The sequence below is a fragment of the Callithrix jacchus genome, chromosome 6 (assembly GCF_049354715.1).
Source record: "Callithrix jacchus isolate 240 chromosome 6, calJac240_pri, whole genome shotgun sequence".
Lineage (NCBI taxonomy): Eukaryota > Metazoa > Chordata > Mammalia > Primates > Cebidae > Callithrix > Callithrix jacchus.
Window position 1 is genome coordinate 109351135 of NC_133507.1, and position 21641 is coordinate 109372775.

General features: G+C 41.5%; 1 protein-coding gene across 1 annotated transcript in view; it reads left to right on the plus strand.

The window, feature by feature from the left end:
• CNTNAP5 (contactin associated protein family member 5) overlaps window positions 1-21641 on the plus strand; it is an 875887-nt gene that overhangs the window by 569823 nt on the left and 284423 nt on the right. The window contains exon 12 of the mRNA XM_008999044.5: window positions 2850-2969. Within this exon, the coding sequence (XP_008997292.1) occupies window positions 2850-2969 (120 nt within the window). The remainder of the gene's footprint in view (window positions 1-2849; window positions 2970-21641) is intronic.

Sequence of the window (21641 nt, forward strand, 5' to 3'; positions counted from 1 at the left end):
CTCTGAATCCCTACTAGAACAGTATGAGGAAGGCTCTTTTCAGAGTTCCTATACTCTGATAAGACAATTTATGCTTTGAGAGTTGATTAGCTACCTATTGTAATGAATCATTTAAAAACAGCACCTGGGCTGGGTGCGGTGGCTCAGGCCTGTAATCCCAGCACTTTGGGAAGCCAAGGCAGGCGGATCATGAGGTCAAGAGATAGAGTCCATCCTGGCCAACATAGTGAAACCCCGTCTCTACTAAAAAAATACAAAAATTAGCTGGGCATGGTGGTGCACGCCTGTAGTCCTAGCTACTCAGGAGGCTGAGGCAGGAGAATTGCTTGAACCTGGGAGGCAGAGGTTGCAGTGAGCCGAGATTGCACCACTGCACTCCAGCCTGGCGCCTGGTGACAGAGCAAGACTCTGTCTCAAAAAAAAAAAAAAAAAAAACACACCTGGAAACAACAGGCATTGATATCTCATAGTTTCTCTGGGTCTGTAAGCAGCTTAGCTGGGTGGCTCTGGCTCAATCTCTCATGCAGCCTCAATGAAGATGTCCACAGGGATGCTTTCATTGTAAGGCTTGATGTGAGGATCTGCTTTGGTGTTCATTCATAGGGCATGCTGCAGAAACTTCCAGGCTCACTCCAGTGGGCCTCTTGCAGGGGCTGCCTTGTGACATGGGAGTTGGCTCCTACCACAGTGAGTGATCTAACAGTACCCAAGACAGATCTCACTGCTTTTTATAACCTAATCTTGGAAATGATATCCACCACACTATCATATTCTATCTGATAGAGCAAGCCAGTAATCCAGCCTACTTGGAGGGAGGACATGAATTTATCAGCAGAACATGAATCCCAGGAAGTATCTGTCCATCACGGGAATCACCTTAGAGGCTGCCTGACACAGGGGGAGTAGCTTGTCCACGTTTCCACAGGGAGTAAGTGGTAGCCCCGCCAGGCAAAACCAGCCATTCTGATCCCAGGTTTATGTCCTTAACCACTATGGAACCGCTCACATGCTGAGGGGTGGTGTTTTGCTTTTGTGGGACAACAGCAGCTCTTTCCACATGGCTGTCATCCTGGGAAGGTGGGAATGGTTGGGAGGCCAACACAGACAAGAACTGATTTTCACCTTTGTGACAAACACCCAAGGGCGTTATCAGGTTCAGGCAAACAAAAATAATCCATGAATTATGCTCACAATGTGGGACACAGGCTGTGGCACTCCCACATACCTCCTGCTGCGGAAAGTGTGCAGGAATGCAAGAGAGGATGCCATGAGGACAAGGATAACCTTGAGTTCACTCCAATTTATAACAAGTCAAACCCTCTCAGGCTTCATAACTTTCCTGGTAATGAATTATTTGAGGCACCCCTCACATTTGATCATGACAAACTGCAGCTTCCTCTTCCTGGGATGGGGCATTAGTCACAAGGGGCAGGAGTTGGCTCAGGTGAGGAGTTTGTACTATATATTGAAAGCTGTTGGGAGCCACTGAAATGTTTAAAGCATCACAGGGTGACATGACTGGAGATGTTCCTGCTGCTCTGAGCTACAGCATTTTGTCTGAAGCATCAGACATTCTGTATTCTCATGTATGAGACAGCAGATGTCTCCTTTGTACCCCAACACATTTATTCATGTTAGCTTAATAAAATTTGTGTATTTCCCAAACCTGCAGATTCGTCAAAGCTCCCTATCTCAGGACACCTGAACCTGCCTGTATCTGAGCATGCAGACATTTGTGGCTGCCAACCAAGTTGTGAGCTTTCTGGGGTAGAGATTGATTGCCTCCTCCATGGTTTCAACCTCTGGTGGCAACCACATCTGTTGACATGTACTAGGAACTCAGTAAATGCTTGTTAAGTTAAAATAAACTGAACTTCACTGTGCACTTACTACATGTTATGTATTATACTGAGTCCTGGGTACCTAAAAATAAGGCAGTCCCTTTTAACATTGTTAGTAATAAGCCACATTGTACTTAAGCAGTTCTTTTTTTTTTTTTTTTTTTTTTAAATTCTTGAGTCAAACATTTGCTCAGCCCCTGCTGTGATTGTCACATTCTGCTAGATGCTGGGGCACAACATCAAATCACATGACCACTACTCTTACAGGTTCTGTAACTCATTGAAAGAGATTAGTATATGGATGATCCAACCTCAGTATACAGTGAAAGCAAGGATCATCCAGAATAGTATATGGAAGATCCAAGCTCAGTATACAGTGAGAGCAAGGAGAAAGGTCATCTCTATGCAACTTGGAGGGTCATGTAAGAGGTGAGGGGCCACATTTTGAGACGCGTTACCTCTGCACTGATTTTAAAAGAGTGAATGAAGTAAAAAACATGGAAAATAAGACTGGGCCTGGTGGATCACGCCTGTAATCCCAGCAGCCTGGGAGACTGAGGCAGGAGGAGCACTTGAGGCCGGGAGTTTGAGACCAGCCTGGACAACAGAGTGAGAAAGACCCTGTCTTTACAAAAAATAAAATTAAAAAATTAACCAGGGTGCTGGCTCACACTGTATTCCCAGCTTTTCCAGAGGCTGAGGTGGGAGATCACTTGAGCCTAAGGGTTTGAGGCTGTGCAATGTGTCATGAGCTGTGATGGTGCCACTGAAGTCACAAAAGAGAAAGGGGGGGGGAGAGACAGAGCAGGAGAGAGATATGAATGAAAAATCTGAGTGTCAAACATCAGGATCAGGGCACTAGTGCGTTAAGGCTTGAGGAATAAGTCAAGGATATAGAACAAGAAAAATGAATACACATGAAGTCAATCTAAGGAGGAGTTACTGATTCCTGCAAAGGGGTATGCAGAGCCAAACAAACTTTCCTCTCTGCTGCCTTTGTTTTTCCAGCCATCTACGAGCAATCCTGTGAGGTGTACAGGCACCAGGGGAACACAGCTGGCTTCTTCTACATTGACTCGGACGGCAGCGGGCCACTGGGACCTCTGCATGTGTACTGCAATATCACTGGTAAGGGTGCAGTATCCCCACTCACACTTAACCGTCCCACTTCATGGTGTGAAGCAAAAAGAAATTCACTGGAGGGGGATACCTATGTGAATAAAAACTTAAAAGACCAACTGGTCTCCTTTGGGTAGGAAATGGTATTCTGGAGAGTAGTGCAAATTTGCAGCTAGGTTAATTTTCAGGAGAGAGAAAAAAGAAAACTTGTTAATGATCTTGATAATGTTTCATTGAAGCAAGAATTGATGATCAAAGGTTTTCTTTCGGGACTGCCAGGGGCATTTTCTCTCTTAAAACTCAAAAACAGAAAGAAAGGGTAAACAATCAAACAAACAAACAAAATTCAAACTCAATGGGAAGCCCCGATTCAGGAAGTTAAAAAGTTTGATTCTAGTCTGGCCAGAGAAACATGTGACCCCTAGGTGAATACTGTAGTCTCTCTGAGCTTCATCAGTGAAATGGGAATAATAGCACCTACTCCTAGGGCAGTGAGGATTCAGTGCAATCGTCTATTGGAGCAGCTAGCCAGGCTGGTTATTCTTAAATGCCTAACCAAAAAAGAAAAAAACAAACAACAACAACAACAAAAAAAGAAAACAAGGTGAGCTTTTTCATTTTGCTCCGGAAATCTCTTGACAGCTTACAGCTTTTTTTCTCAAATGCAGAAGGCCATGGTAAGAGGCAATCATTACATGGGTTTAGAAACGGCATATGATTTTTAATTTACCATGAAATATATTTCCACAAAACCAAATCTTGAGGTAATCATTATTCTAAAATCCAGCTATGTGGCTGGGTGGAGTGGCTCATGCCTGTAATTGCAGCACTTTGGGAGGCTGAGGTGGGCGGATCATGAAGTCAGGAGATCGAAACTATCCTGGCCCACATTTTGAAACCCTGCCTCTACTAAAAATACAAAAATTAGCTGAGTGTGGTGGTTCGAGCCTGTAATCCCAGCTATTCTGGAGGCTGAGTCACGAGAATTGCTTGAATCCAGGAGGCAGAGGTTGCAGTGAGCTGAGATCACGCCACTGCATTCCTGCCTGGTGACAGAGAGAGACTCCATCTCGGAAGAAAAAAAAAAAAAATACTTCAGCTTTTGCAAGCACTCTTACCATTGTGAGAGTGGTTAATTGGCACATACACATTTTTGTTTGTTTGTTTGTTTCAAGCACTGGTCTTCAGAGACGCCAGCTGCATCATGTAATGAAGCAGGAGCGCAGGAGCCTCTTTAGCCTCATTGAGTCCTTGGGCCTCAGGCTTTTCTACAATGAAGCAACCACATTTATGGAGTGCTTTCTGTAGCCAGATACTGTTTTCAACAAAGAGGATATGAGAAGTAAGACACAGTGGCTATTGTTCACGAGGCACTAAGTCAGGTGCACTACCATGAGGTATCTCCAACAGAAATGCAAGAAAACTCTTGAAAGGAATGGTGAGGAAGCCCAGTTTGCCCATCTGGATGCAAAGTCCCATGTTCTTTGTAATGAAAATGTTAGTGACCTGGAATTGGGTGCCACATCCTTGCATTTCCATCATACTTCATCTTTCCAAAATGGTTGTATGATAGCTGCTTTTCAAAAGTCCTATAACATAATTTAAAAGTTCCTGTTGTTTTTTCATGGTTGTGGTAATCTGTAGTGTTCAACAACCTGGTCAAGGACTAGGCTTCTCAGTGGATCTTGGTTATTTTCAAAATGTAATTAACATACAGACTCCTGCTAAAAAGGCAGACTTCCCAGCCCCAGAAATTCCAGTTCAGCAAGTGCACTTTTACTGAGTTTTCAAGTGATTCTCATGCAAATTGTCCCTAGTCCACTTTTCCAAAAAACAGAGAAAGTAATTTGGCTGCAAAATAAGGCAAAAGAGATAAATGCCCACTGCTGAGTGGCCAGGTGTGACTTGTAATAATAGGAGTGGTGTAAGGGACAGCAATTACTGTGCTTTGACCCTCTCTGGGAATTGAGCTGGGAGTTTACAGATACCATCTCTTTTCATCCTCACAACAAAAATCAGAGGCAGACTTTTTTTATCTCCATCTAACATAGAAGGGAAGAGAATATGAGCATTTCATGATTGGCTCAAGGTAATAAATTCTGTGACTAACAATCACAGAACATATATTCATTAAATATAGCTAAATGTTAAAATCTACAAAATAATGTAAGGACCAGGACATAGAAAGTCTGATGGATACATAGGTTTCATTTACATGAAACTCTCTGCCTCACCATCCAACAGCCTTCTCTCAGGGTTTATGTTTGATCATTTGTCCAAGAATGGCTGAAGGTGAATGTGTATTTGTACTAAAGGTTACTGTTTTGCTGATGTGATCCTGAAGAAATCAGAGCCTCTGAATTGTGCCCTGAGTTGATCAACTTGATGTCTATGGTGGGACATTTCTTTTGAATATGATTTTTTTTGGGTTACATACAGCTACAAAATGGATAAGTTTTTATTTTTGTTTTCTAAAATACTAACAAAAATAAAAGCAGGCTGGGCATGGTGGTTCACACCTGTGATCTCAATACTTTGGAAGGTCAAGGCAGGAGGATCACTTGAGCAGGAGTTTGAGACCAGCCTGGCCAACATGGTGAAACCCCATCTCTACTAAAAATACAAAAATTAGCCAAGCATGATGGCACATGCCTGTAGTCCCAGCTACTTGGGAGGCTGAGGCAGGAGACTTGCTTGATTCCAGGAGGCAGAGGTTGCAGTGAGCAGAGATCGTGCCACTGCACTCCAGCCTGGACAACAGAGTGAGACTCTGTCTCAAATAAATAAATAAAAATAAAAGCAAAGCTCTGTGTAGGTTGAACTACACTACTCTCATATTTAAATGGCAAACAATGTTCTGATACATACATGTAATGATGATCAAATATGCTTCTTTCTATTTGAAAAATTTAAAAGTCAAATGCTGTTAAATAGGAGTGATATATAACACTATGAAAAGTGTGACACAGTGGTCCTGGGAAGAGAGTCAGGAAGAAAGAAGAGAAGAAACAGAAGAGGAAAGTTGTGCTGTCTTTAGCACTGGGATAATCCCAGGAGTGTCCAGAGCACCAGAAGGCAGGAAACCCAAGCTCTCCTTCTCTACCCTGTGCCTGCCAGCTCAGCTAAGTGCCTGGGGCCCAGGCCCACGTATCTAAAATTAAAATCTGGGTCCTCTGGCTTCCACAGCCTTTCCTCATTTAGAATTCTCTGAGCTATTCTTTGAGGTTCCTGAACAAAGAGATTTTTCTTCTAAGAAGTCTGCAGGTACTTGCAAATGGATGTCATGTGACTGAAAATGGGCAGGTTTCCATGGTAGAAAGCAATAGTGCATTCAATCCCAGCTGCCTCCTCTTACAGTGCACCCTGGGGAACATTAGCTCCGCCTTCCTATAAGCAAGGTATGCCTAACCTGTCCTGGGAGATGTAAGTCTGTGCATGTCCCTTGCACACAAGGCTGTTTTCAGGAGGGGCACTCCCCAAATGCTCATGCAGCAGCCACCCCATTTCATGTAAAGAGGCATAATATCTGAGAAGCAAAATTAACTTAAGGGAGACGATTGAGCTTATTGATAAAGTGGGCTGAAGCTGGATCTCCACACACTTTTGACAGAGTACCATTCTTGGAACTATGTTCTAAGTGGCTTCACCACAGGGTTAACGAATGGGAGATGGGGAGAGCACAATTTTTGGATGGAGAATTGAGTAAAGTAATGGATAAGAATGTTAAAGAGTAAGTTTCCACAGGAATGCACACTTGCCAGACTTTTAACAGTCTTTTCAAGTGATACACAATTATGTTGAGGTTCAGCTCAACATAATTTTACTCAATATAAATTTGTGCATTGTGGGCACTGTAAAAGTGCTATAGTTTTAATAGTGTATCTGTAGTAGTTACCTAGGGCTCTATAACAAACTACAGGCATAACCGGGTGATAACGCTGGTTTTATTTCACACCACTGCAATAAAATGAGTATCACAATAAAGCAAGTCACATGAATTTTCTGGCTTCCAAGGGTTACCACCAAGGGGTCCTGATCCAGACCCCAAGAGAAAGTTCTTAGACCCACACAAGAAAGAATCTGGGGAGAGTCAATGCAGTAACATTAAAGTAAGGAAATAAAGGAATGAAGAATAGCGACTCCATAGGCAGAGCAGTCCCAAGGGTTACTGGTTGGCCATTTTTATGGTTATTCCTTGATTATATGCTAAACAAAGTGTGATTAATTGTGAATTTTACAAGAAAGGGGTGGGCAATTCCTGGAACTGAGGGTTTCTCCCCTTTTTAGACCATATATGGTAACTTCCTGATGTTGCCATGACGTTTTTAAACTGTCATCGATCTCGAGGGAGTGTCTCTTAGCATGCTAATGCATTATTATTAGTGTATAATGAACAATGAGGATGACGAGAGGTCAGTTTCGAGGCATCTTGCGTTTGATGGTATTTGGCCAGCTTCTTTACTCCAGGCTGTTTTATCAGCAAGGTCTTTGTGACCCATATCTTGTGCCAACCTCCTATCTCATCCTGTGACTATGAAGGCCTTAACCTCCTGAGAATGCAACCCAGTAGGTCTCAGCCTTCTTTTACCCACTCCCTATTCAAGACAGTCACTCTGGTTTAAATGTCTCTGACCCAATCCATATAAAAGTTATGTTTATACTAAATTGTAAGCTATTCAATGTACAGTAGCATTATATAATAAAAAATCCACAAAGTCTATGTCTTAATTAAAAAACTACTTCACTGCTAAAAAAAATGCTAAAAACCTTCTGAATCTCCAGTGAATCTTAAGAGACCCAATCATCTTTGCTGGTAGAGCAAAAAGATGGTAGCGGCTGCTGACTGACCAGGATGGTGGTTGCTGAAGGTTGGGGTGGCTGTGGCAATTTCTTAAAATAAGACAATAAAGAGTGCCACATAATTGACTATTTCTTTTATAAAGGATTCCTCCATAGTGTATAATTTTGTTTGATAGCACTTCACCCACAGTAGAACTTCTTTCAAAATTGAAGTCAATCATTCCAAATTCTTCTACTGCTTTAGCAACTAATCTTGTGGAATATTCTAAATCCTTTGTTGTCATTTTAACAATGTTTATAGCCTCTTCACCAAGAGTAGATTCCATTACAAGAAGCTACTTTATTTGTTCATCCATAAGAAGCAACTCTTCATCCGTTAAATTTTTATCGTGAGAATATAGCAATTCAGTTACATCTTCAGATCCCACTTCTAATTCTAGTTTTCTTGCCTTTTCCACCAAGTGTTCAGTTACTTCCTCCACTGAAGTAACAGACTCCTCAAAATCATCCATGTGCATTGGAATCAACTTTTCCCAAACTCCTGTTTGATATTTTGGCCTCTCCCATAAATCATGAATGGTCTTAATGAGATCTAGAATAGCAAATGCTTTCCAGAAGGTCTTCAGTTTACTTTGTCCAGACACATCAGAAGAATCACTATCTATGGCATTGTAGACTTGTGAACTGTATTTCTTAAGTAATGAGACTAACAAGTCCAAATTCCTCTTTGATCCATGGGCTGGAGAGTAAATGTTGTGATAACAGGCATGAATACAACATTAATCTCTTTGTATATCTCCTCAGAGACAGCTTTTGTGCTCTTGAGTAACCCGGTTCATTGTGATTAAGCAGCAATATTTTAAAAGAAATCTTTATTATTTTTTCTTTTTGAACAGGAGTTCTCAACAGTGGCCTTAAAATATTCTGTAAACCATGCTATCAACAAATGTGGTTCCATCCAGGCTTTGTTATCCCATTTATAGAGCACAGGCAGAGTAGATTTAACCTAATTCTTATGGATCTAGGATTTTTAGAAGCAAATAAGCACTAGCACCTGTGTTAGATCCTACCAAGAGATACAGCCTATCCTTGGAAGCTTTAAGATAGGCATTGACTTCTCTTCTCCAGCTATGAAAGTCTTAGATGGCATCTATTGCTTAGTGTAGCCACTTTCATCAGTGATCTTTGTTATACCTTCTGGGTAACTTATTGCAGCTTCTACATCAGAACTTGCTGCTTTACCTTAAACTTTGATGTTATGAAGATGGCTTCTTTAATTAAACCTTATGAACCAGCCTCTGCTAGTTTCAAACATTTCTTCTGTGGTTTCCGCAACTCTCTCTGGATTCACAGAATTGAAGAAAGTTAGGGCCTTGCTCTGGGTGAGGCTTGGTTTAAGGGAATGTTGTGGCTGGCTTGATCTATTCAGGCAGCTAAAGTTTTCTCCACATCACCAAGTGAGCTGTTTTGTCTTTTTTTTTTTTTTTTTTTTTTTTTAATCATTCAGATATTCACTGAAGTAGCACTTTTAATTTTCTTCAAGAACTTTTCCTTTGTATTCACAACTTGGCTAACTGGCACAAGAGGCCTAGCTTTTGGCCTATCTCCACTTTCAACACGCCTTCCTCATTAAGCTTAATTATTTCTAGTTTTTTATTTAAAATGAGAGACGTGCCTCTCTTCCTTTCACTTGAACTCTTACAAGTCATTGTAGGGTTACTATTTGGCCTAATTTTAATATTGTTCCATCTCTGGGAATAGGGAGGCCTAAGAAGAAGGAAGGAGACAGAAATCAGCGGCCAGTAGAGCAGACAGAACACACGATATTGATAAATTAAATTCATTGCCTTATATGGTTGCAGTTCGTGATGCCCCAAAACAATTACAATAGTAACATTAGTGACCACCGATCACGGACCACCATGGCGGATGTAATAATAATAAACAAGTTTGAAATATTTCAATGGTGGTATGGTGGCTCTTGCAAATGTGCAGGTTCTAGGGATATGATAATAACAGCAATAAACATATATTACCAAAATGTAACACAGAGACATGAAGTGAGCATATGCTGTTGGAAAAATGCTACCAATAGACTTGCCTAACATAGGGCTGCCACATACCTTCATTTAAAAAAAAAAAATGAAATATCTGTGAAGTACAGTAAAGTTCAATAAAACAAGGTATGCTTGAACCAGAGATTAAGTGACTTATAAAACAGAGGTATATTAGCTCACCATTCTACAGCCCAGAAGTCCAGAATCAAAGTACCTGCAGCCCCACACTTCATGTTAAACCTGTAGGGTGAATCTCTCCTTGCCACCTCCTAGTTTTTGATGGTTTTCTCAACCCTTAGCACTCCTTAGTTTGCCTTGCAGCCTCAGCACTGTACTCTCTGCCTTCTGGAGATTGCTACCCTGCCTTCATGTGATGCTGCCACATGGCCTTCTCCTCCTACGTGCCTGTGTGTCTGTTTCTTCTCTTATTACAAGGATGTCCTTTGTACTGGATTAAGCCTACCATAATGGAGTATGACTTCTTCTTAACTTGTTTATGTCTGTCACTTTTCAAAAGAGGACATATATGAGGCCAAAAAAATATAAAAAAATATTCATCATCACTGGTCATTAGAGAAATGCAAATCAAAACTACACTGAGATATCATCTTATGCCAGTTAGAATGGCGATCATTAAAAAATCGGGAAATAGATGCTGGAGAGGATGTAGAGAAATAGGAACACTCTTATACAGTTGATGGGAGTGTAAATTAGTTCAACCATTGTGGAAGACAATGTGGCAATTTCTCAAGGATCTAGAAATAGAAATTTCATTTGACCCAGCAATCCCATTATTGGGTATTTTACCCAAAGAACTATAAATTGTTCTACTATAAAGACACATGCACACATATGTTCATTGCAGCCCTGTGTACAATAGCAAAGACCTGGAACCAACACAAATGCCCATTAATGATAGACTGGACAAAGAAAATGTGGTACATATAAACCATGGAATACTACGCAGCCATATAAAACAATGAGTGTGTGTCCTTTGTAGGGACTTGAATGAGTCTGGAAACCATCATTCTCAGCAACCTGACCCAGGAACAGAAAGCCAAGCACCATATGTTCTCACCCATAGGTGGGTGTTGAACAATGAGAACACATGGACTCAGGGAGAGAAGCATCACACACAGGGGACAGTTGAGGGGCTTAGGGGAGAGACAATGGGGGGTGGGGAGGGAGGGGAGGGTGGGGTGGGATAACATGGGGAGAAATGCCAGATATAGTATGCACCTAAAGTAAAGTAAAAAAAAAAAAAGAAAGAAAAGAAATAGCCAACTTGTTTGTGTCTGTAAAAAAAACCTCTTTCCAGATAGGTTACATTCATAGGTACTGAGGGTTTTGATTTTAACATATCTTTCTGGTGACAAAATGCAACCCTTAATAGTATTTTATTATTATTATTTATTTATCTATCTATCTATCTATCTATCTATCTATCTATCTATCTATTTATTTATTTATTTTGAGACAGAGTCTCACTCTGTCATCAGGTGCCATGCTGGAATGCAGTGGTGCAATCTTGGCTCTCTGCAACCTCCACCTCCTGGGTTCAAGCAATTCTGCCTTAGCCTCCTGAGTAGCTGGGACTACAGGTGCATGCCACCACACCCAGCTAATTTTTTTGTATTTTTAGTAGAGATGGGGTTTCACCATGTTGGCCAGGATGGTCTTGGTCTCTTGACCTCGTGATCCACCTGCCTCAGCCTCCCAAAGTGCTGGGATTACAGGAGTGAGCTACCATGCCCAGCCTAGTGTTATTTCAGTCTTCTTCACAGACTAATCAAGAAGACGACACAGCAGCAAAATATAAGGACAACAACAAGGTGTGTATAGTGCATGTTGGGAGCTCAGAGGAGGGATCCTAACCTAGCGTGGTGTGCAGTGGAGGGTGGATGGGCAGCAGATAAGGCCTCTGAAACTTGGATGGGAGTAGGAACTGGTCAACAGAAGAGCTGCAGGAACGCATTTCCAAGAAGAGATAATGAAGGGCAGGAACAAAGGCCGAGCATCCCTAGAACCTGTGTATTTGTAGATGCTACCAACCCACTAACCTGACTCATTAGGTTAGAACCCAGAAAATCTCATAAAGCTGTGATTGAATAGAAGGGAAAGGATCAAACTGACTTGAGCAGCAGCAAGCAAAGGATGCTGAAGCTCTGTAACCTGAACTAGAGCTCCCAGCACAAACATCTTCTGTCTCCATTACAACAGAACGGAAAAGGAGGAATGAATTTATTATGGATGGTTCTTGAGCATGTGAGACTGTTTAGCTGGCCCTGAAAAAAAAAGAGGAGCAACAGTCTAAGAGCCAGCAACAAGATCTCTTCCTCACAGCATGCATGAACCTTAGTGCTGACCCCATATCCTGAGGACAGTGGATCTCTCAGATGGCTTGCTCTAATTAGGGACTATTCATAAAGGTGTGAGTATATAAAAGGAATTAATACTGCAGTGACTGTAGTGCAGGGACACTAACTGAGAGGGGAACATGGCTCATGTTCAGAAGCTGTGCCTCGGGAGATATGTGGCCTCCTGTGTGGCAAGCAGCCAGCTCAATCCAATAACCACTTTGACCTCAGTCTCTGGTTGCTCCTTCTAGATTCCTTTCTTATGTTCCCCATTGATGAAAACCAACTAGAATCAAGAATGCAAGAGTGCGTATTGATAAAATGCTTTTAGTCAGCCTTCCTGGGCACAGAGAAGGCTGGGGATGTGTGGAAGGTGGAACTGGTGGGGCAAGTGGGAGATATCCATATTGACACGCTTAAAGGACTGTCCAAAAAGGTCTGGGAAAATGATTAAAATTCATAAGAATTAAGGATGGTGACGAGGGAAGAGGCTGTAAGTGGAATTCATGAACCATGAAAATAAAGGAAGCATAGACTTGTTGAATCAGTTTCAACCTGTACAAGAAAAGACCGCTTTTTATAGGTTAAATGGCACTAAGGTTAGAATTAATGTAAAAAATACACACTGAATAAGAGATTCAGGAAATGACCTACCCCAAGATTTAATACAGGCACTCACTTATAAAGAATTTAGAAACAATTAAACAACTAAGGGAAACTGTGGCATACCAAAATGTAATGTTTTGTCTAAAGATAGGTCTGGGCTTCATATCTCCATCTGATGATAAAAGTCTGGAATGGATGCAGAGCATTTCAGCAGGAGGTGGTGATCATCCTTTGCTGCACTTACGTAATTGGGCAGGTGGGGAAAGATGCATTTGAGACAACCAGGAGTTTACTGGGACTAATAATTGGGTTGCTGGGTGAAAATGTGCATAAGATGACCATGCAGAATGGGTGAGATGTCAGCAGAGAGCAAAGAAATTCTTGGCACTGAGTCCCATATAAAATAAAAGGTGAAAGAGCAGGTCTCAGTAACTAATTGAAATTCATGAACACCTGAGGTGGCTGTATAGGAAACTTGGATTGATAAAACAAAAGAATTGGCTTCTAAGGTGTCACTATCTATCTGCCTTTGGGGTGATGGTTAATTTTATGTATCAATTTGGCTGGGACATGATACCTAATATTTGGTCAAACACCATTCTGCATGTTTCCAGTAAAAGTGTTTTTGGATGAGAATCACATTTAAATCAGTGGACTTAGAGCAAAGCAGATTGCCCTCCATAATGGGGATGGACCTCATCCAATCAGCTGAAGGCCTTAATAGAACAAACACTAACCTCTCCCAAATGAGGAGGAATTCTGAAAACAGATGTCTCTGGTCTGGAACTGCAGCTATTTCCTGGGTCTCTTGTTTGCCAGTTTCCCCTGCAGATTTTGGACATACTAAGGCTTCATAACCTAACTTCTTGAAATCTATCTCCCTCTCTCTCTTTCTCATATATATGAGAAATACCATATATATGGCACGCACACACACACACACACACACACACACACACACTCACCGTTTATCCAGTCAGATCTGTTTCTGGACAACCCTGACTCATTCATTCATTTGAGTGCTCTCAGGATAGGTTGAATGCCCATACTCTGCGCTCTGCTCATGACATTGATCACATTGCATTATAATGTAGTGCTTACCTGAGTGTCCCCGCAGGGCTGTGAGAGCTCCTTGTTGGAAAATAAGAAACAGGGTGTGATGAATCTTTGGATCTACTTTTATACACACTTGAATGAGTCTAGTGTAAATTGAACTTTGAGAAATCACTGCCAAATGGAAGACTAATTCCTACCTTTCCCCCCTTTTTTCTTTTCTGTTCCTATAATTTACCTTTGACTCAACCCGTGTTCTGTTAAATCAATAAGAGTCTGGGACTGTGGAAACAGCGTCAGTGTTTAATCTTGCCTGGGCTTTACTCATTCCTACTCTTTGCAATGTCTTCCCTAAGTCCAAGAGTACACAGTGCCCATCTGTTCCTCACTGCCTTCACGACTGTTTGTTGTTGCCCAACCTCTCCAAGTTGCTGTTTTCTTCAAATACAGAAATGACTAATGGCAGAAATACGATTTGGAGTCACACTGGAGTTTAAATTCTAGCACATTCTAGCTGTATGGCCTTGGATAAATCATCTAACATTTCTAGATCTTGATTTTCTTGTCAGTAAAGTGGATATGATAAAAAATTGGTGACTTGCAAAATTGTGAGTATTAGCATATATATATATATGCAGAATTTCTAGCCTCAAAAAGTAGGTGATCATGCAATAGGCTGATTATTACTTGTATCTTCAGCCACTCTTACAGTTTACATAGTATGGATGTATGATATAGTCATTCCAGCCATGAAAGACAGCTATCACCTTTACTAGCAATAGGATCTTTACCTGTGTAGGCACCGTGAGATTTCAGAGGCTCCTGGAGCCTAGAGAGAGCATTTCTGAAGGGACTTCTCCAATAATGATAAAACAGAATTATCAGGGTGAGGTACTCTTGACAAGATTTTCCTTGAAACTTGACATTAAACTCATTCTATCCAGTTTGTATTGTGCCTTTTTTAATGTTAACAGGACATGCTATCAACATGTTAAAAGGTATTTCCTAGCTGTATACTGTTTTCCTTTGTACAGTATAATTGCACATGGATACACAACACTGTCTGTCTAGAATCACTAGCAAAACCACATTTATTTCTTATCTTGATGGATACAATGCCAATTTCATGCATGTAGATCTGTAAGGCAATCATGAGGAGTTACAAGGAATTTGCAAGGAACATTTACTCAAATCTCTAAAACAAAAACTTATTTTTCATTCTCAAACAGCTCATAATCCATTTTTAAACCAACTTACAAGTCTCCGTATCTTGTCACTCTGGCTACTATGATGCTGTTTCTCACTCCTTTGGCAGGAGCCTCTGTTTTCATTAAAACTCATCAGAGCATGCATAATTGAGTAGGTAGAAAGCTGCAATTGAGGTCTCTCCAATATTTCTGCACATAATTGTGCGGTGTGACTGCAGTAATAGATTATCATCCCAGGTATTGACATAAAGAAAGAAATGTATCCATGTGGTTTGGCCTAAAATGTTAGCCTTGCTTCCTGAAGTTAGAGCGATGTCAGTGAATTGACCTGTGGGCTGCACCCGGGTCTGCCAGTGTAGGGGAAATGAGAGTCATCCATGATATAAATTGAGACCACTAGTTATGAAACATTTATTTCTCCCCAGCCTTCTTAGGATGTTGTTAATTTTGGCAGCTGTATTATGTAGCAAGCAGGTAGAATTTAGTTCATTACATGATTTGTATCTATAATATAATTTGGTGCTGGTATCTCCTTTCAGATTTCTATTTAAATACACTCTCCTTTCTTTTTTTTCCTTCAACTGTTGTTTTAAGTTCAGGGTACATGTGCAGGATGTGCAGGGTTTTTACATAGGTAATCATGTGCCATGGTGGTTTGCTGCACAGATCGACCCATCACCTAGACATTAAGCCCAGCATTTATTAGCTATTCTTCCTGATGCTCTCCTACCCCCAAACCCCCAACTTTAATAAGCTCAGGTGTGAGTTGTTTCCCACCCCCTATGTGTCCATGTGTTCTCATCATTCAGTTCTCACTTATAAGTGAGAACATGTGGTGTTTGGTTTTTCTGTTCCTGTGTTAGTTTGCTGAGGATAATGGCTTCCAACTCCATCCATGCCCCTGCAAAGATATAATCTCATGTTTCTTATTGCTGCATAGTATTCCATGGTGTATATGAACCACATTTCCTTTATCTGGTCTATCATTGATGGGCATTTAGGTTGATTCCATGTCTTTGGTAATGTGAATAGTTCTGCAGTGAACATTCATATGCCTGTATATTTATAATAGGATGATTCATATTTTGGGGGGCATATACCCAGTAATGGGATTGCTGGGTCACATGGTATTTCTGCCTCTAGGTCTTTGGGGAATCACCATACTGTCTCCCCACAATGGTTGAACTAAATTACACTCCCATCAACAGCGTAAATGCATTCCTTTTTCTCCTTTTTTTCTTTGTTACTTTTTAATTTCAGCCATCCTGAATGTGTGTGATGATATCTCATTGGAAAACAGTCTACTTTCAAAACACACACACACTCACACACACATTCACATGTGCATACACAGGAGTATCAACTTCCATTGCCCTACTTCAGAGTTGTACAAAAGCAAGCCGAGTTCAAGTTCTGAAGATTGTTTTTTTCATCACAAGTTGGGTAATCATCATTGCAAAACATTGTTAGCATAAAGTTGTCATTTGATTACAGACTGTAAAAAAGTGTGCAGATTATCTGCAGGGTACCAAGCTAGTACAACATGCATTATTGTGAAGTAGCTTATTGTGGAATAATCTTCATTTTACAAGTACAGGAATGAGGCTAGTAAGTGGTAGAAACAGGATACCAATTACAGTGGTCTAGAGCTGAAGCTTCTGCCCTGCATGTTGTGCTTTTTGTCAAAGAGTAGTAAGAGATGGGAGGCAACATTTCCTCTATTACTTTGAATCTATATGCATTGGTTCTGTATCCGTTCTGGCCAGGCACTGACAAGCCACTGAGAATATGGAAATGATAAAGATACCATCCTGCAAGTTCACAGAGTTTATAATCTCATGTCTTTGTGGGAAAAAAGATGCCCAAGTATTCAGCTTTCCCTATTGTGATTCATAATTCACACAGCAGCTAGGCTGATCTTCTAAAAATAGAGGGATGGCCATGTCTCCCCATCCCTTCCATCTCTCCCTGAATAAATTCCCATCTCCTACCCATGGCTTACAAATTTTGAAGGGTGTGGTTGTGAATATTTGTAAGTTTATATGCATCAATTAAAACTTTTAGAACAGTGACCATAATCATTGCTCCTTCTGAATTACTATATTATTGTCTAATTACTTTGTGGGGGCATGAGTAAAACCCTCCATCTTTATACTTGGTTTCTCTGTCTATAAATGGAGGGTGATGATGACAGCTTGAATATGTAAACAATGTCAGAAAGTTACAGTCACAGAGAAGGTGGGAAAGAAAGCCTCCTTATCTTCTTTTGCCTTCCCTTGGAAACACATCCACTGTCTTTATGGACAGCAAGTTTAGTTCATCCTAGGGAGGAGCTCACAAGCTGAGTCCCCTGGTGGCACACGCATCATTTCCTGGTTGAGACCCATTCATGGGTGACATATGTGCTTTGGCTCACTGGAAGTTTAATCGGTTGGAATAATACTTGTATTGTTGCTTATATTTCAGAGGGACACTGCTTTGTGTAAATGAAGCTTTTCCAGAGGACTATTTTAGGCTGAAGAATAGTAATTTAACAGTTTAGAGGAGGGAACTTTTACTTAAGTGACTCTCTGTAATGGGATTATGACATCAACCAAAGTGTGGTGACCACACAGGGCTTCCAAAAGCTGGTCTCTTAGGCGAAGCTCTGGAGCTGCTCTGTGTGTGCTGAAGGGCTGAGCTTTAAAGTGGTCTCTCTGGGCTAGTGGCAGAAGGCATAATCTCCTGCTAAATTGAGCCATTAAACAAAACTACTAAATCATAAAGCTGTGGTATTACCCTGAAATTAAAGCATTGTCACCTTCCAATTGCCAAGAATTTTAACAGGCACTTAGAGAAATTTCTTTAACATACCCGTTTAGCATAGACAGTTGACTCCAGCCCACGTGGCTGGGAACAGGAAGCTCAGTTGATTGCAATGTGATTTTAATTCATTTACTTGGTCATTCATTCATCCATCCCTCCCTTTACTAACTCATTTGATGCTTTCTTGAATTCCTTTACTATCCTTTACATTTATGTATTCATTTGGTAATTCTCTCATCTATTTACTTTCTCATTTATTTTTCAGGTGTTCAACTACTTACACATTATTCATTAATTGACTCACTGTCAATTATTCAGCTGGTAATTCAGAAATTAATTAATTCAAATAAACTTTATTGACTAAATTTGACATCAAGGTTACAAAATAAATAAATCTCGTCTTCAAGGAACTCACACTTTGAAGGAGAAGACAGACATTGTAAACAGATATTTAGTATAGTGTGGAAAATAGAAGCTGATAGATGGTACAGAAATAGTACAAAGGAAATGGTGGTTGAAAGAAGGTGTACAAGGAGGCTGGGGGTGGTGGGCAGAGAAGATGTCCTTGCAGAGCTGCCCTCTGAGCTGAATTTTGTAGGAGAAGCAGCTAACATTTATCCAGCAGCTGCTAGTATTAGGCACCATGCTAGGTATCTTACATTCAAGATGTTATTTGATTTTCCCCAGCAATCCATGTTACAGAGATAGGCACCATTTGGAGAGACTAAGCAACTAGCTTAAGGTCTCACAAGTAGTAAATGGTCAAGCCAGGAGTGGAAGCTACTGGTGAAGTCCTGAGGCTGGGTTTATAAGGCCGGTGTCACAGTCTCTGAAACAAGGAAAGCCTCCTGTGTCCAAACAGAATTCCACTCTGGACTGCGTTTCCCTGTCTCTTGTTCACAGTTTGTTAACTCAATGCCATTGTAGAAAGGTCCTCCAGGAAGTGACCTTGAAGTATGAGGGCCTCACTATACCCACTTCACCTCCCTGCCCATCACCTTCCTCATCTGTAATGTGGGGAAAATCATACCCACCTTTCCAGGTTATCCTGAGTATCAGATGAAAATTATATAAAGCAGAGGTTCACAAAGCTTAGTTTTCTAAAGCATGAGCTGGGATGAATGTTTAGATGCCATTTTCTAGGCCTATTCCCAGCAATGTTTATTCAGTGGGTATAGAACAGCGAGCAAAAATAGCATGTTTTGGCAAGCAGCTGAAGATACTGAACCTTGGGACATGTCTATATAAGCTGATTAGCACCGTGTTCAGTACTTAATAACTCCCCATCCTTACTTATCTCCCCACTTATAAGTGGTGTTCTGGCCAGGGCCTAGAAGAGCTGCTCTTCTAAGCACTGAACACAGGGCTTATCCTGATTCCTTCCTGATGGATCTTTCCATCTTTTACTGCAGGTAACTGGTGAGTCTCTTCTTTGGGTGTCAGGGGATTGGGAGAAATCCAGTTAGTAAATATTTATTGAGGCACTGCTTGGATACTGTAAGCTGCTGGTCCCCAAGCAAAGGACCTCATACTGTAACAAGAAAATAAAGCCATCCAGTTCTTACAGCAGTTTTACCTGGGCCATTTTATTTAAGTCATACAACTATCCTATAGCAACTTGACAATAATGGAATCCTAGTCAAGTTACTTAACTTTTATGAGGCTTGATTTCCTCATCTGTGTAATAGGAATGATCATGTATTCTTACTTCAATGAGTTGTATAAATTATGTAGAATTTAATAAGCAAATGTACCTAATACACCTGGTACAATAGCTGGCATTCCCTGAGACCTCCTAAAATAAAAGTAATCACTCTCCAGGGCCAACATCATAGAATGATCTAGATGCTAAATGGATTCAGAGATAGGAGTGGTTAAGAAAGTTTTATGGGAAACACTAGGCTTGGGTTTGACCTTGGAAGACAGGTGTCCTGCGGTGTGTTAGTCCACTCTCACAATGCTATAAAAAAATATACCTGGTGGGAATGGTGCTGAGATGGCAGAATAGAAATAGCTCTAACCTGCAGCTCCCAGTAAGATGAATGTAGAACATGGGTGGTTTCTGCATTTCCAACTGAGGTACCCAGTTCATCTCTTTGGGACTGACGAGGCAGTGGGCTCGACCTACAGAGAATGAGCAGAAGCAGGGTAGGTCATCATTTCACCCGGGAGTGGCACTGAGTGTGGGTACCTCCCTTTCCCAGCCAAGGGAAATGGTGAGGGACTGTACAACCTGCCAGGGGTACTATGCTTGCCCCATGGAATTTTGGAATTGGTGGGTCAGGAGAGTCCCTCGTGAGCCTACACTACCAGGGCTCTCAGTCTCAAGCACAAAACTGGGTGGCTGTTGAGGCAGGTACTGCGCTGCAAGAGTTTTTACATACTCCAGGGGTGCCTTGAACTCCACTGAGACAGGAGAAATGTCCACCCACCCTGGGAAGGGGTCTGTAGTCAGCCAGCTACGTGGTCTCACTCAGCAGGTCCCAATTCCATGGGCCTAGCAAGCTAAGAACCACTGGCTTGAAATTCCGACTGCCAACACAGCAGTCTGGAGTTGGCCTGCAACCACCAAGTTCCTGGGGGGAGAAGTGACCATCATTACTGTGGCTTTAATTTTCCCTGACAGTGCTAAGGAGACTGGGAGGTTTGGAATGAGCAGAATTCACCACAGTGCAGGAAAGCAGCTGTGGAAGATCTAGTTAGATGGCTTCTTTAGATCCCTCCTCACTGGGCAGGGCCTCCCTATAGAAAATTCAGCAGCTCCCATCAGGGACTTACAGAGAGAACTCTCACCTCCCTGGGACAGAGTGCCTGCAGGGAGGGGAAGCCACCATCTCAGGTTCAGCGGATTTAATCTTTTGTGCTTGCCAGATCTAAAAGGATCAGCTGATCTCAATGAGGGAGATTTCCCCTAGCACAGCCCACCAGCTCTGCTAAGGGGCAGACTGTCTTCTCAGGCAGGTCCCTGACCCTGTGCCTCCTGACTGGGTGAGACCTCCCAACAGGGGTCACTAGAAACCTCATACAGGAAAGTCCCAGCTCACATCAAGTCAGTGTCCTTCTAGGATGAAGCTTCCAGAGGAAGGAACAGGCAGCAATCTTTGCTATTCTGCAGCCTCTACTGGTGATACCCAGGCAAAAAGGGTCTGGAGTGGATGCCCAGCAAACCACAACAGACCTGCGGAAGATGGCCTGTTAGAAGAAAAACAAACAGAAAGCAACAGCAACATCAAACAATACCCCACAAAACCCCATCCAAAAGTCATCACCCTCCAACATCAAAAGCTGATAAATCCAGAGAGATGAGGAAAAATCAATGCAAAAACACTGAAAATCTCAAAACAGAGTGCCTTTTCTCCTACAAATGATTACAACATGTCTCCAACAAGGGCATGGAATGAGGTAGAAGCTGGGATGGATGAACTAACAAAAGTAGACTTCAGAAAGTGGGTAATAATGAATCTCACTGAACTAAAGGATTATGTTCTAACCCAGTGCAAAGAAGCTAAGAACCATGATAAAAGATTACAGCAGCTGTTAACTAGAATATCCAGTTTAGAGAGGAACATAAATGACCTGATAGAGCTGAAAAACAGCACAAGATCTTCATGATGCAAACACAGTACAATAGCTGAATCAACCAAGTGGAAGAGAAATGTCAGAGCTTAAGGACTACCTTGCTAAAATAAGGCAGGCAGACAAGATTAGAGGGAAAAAAAATGAGAAGGGACAAACAAAACCTCCAAGAACTGTGGGACTATGTAAAAAGACTGAACCTACTACTGTTTGGAGTAC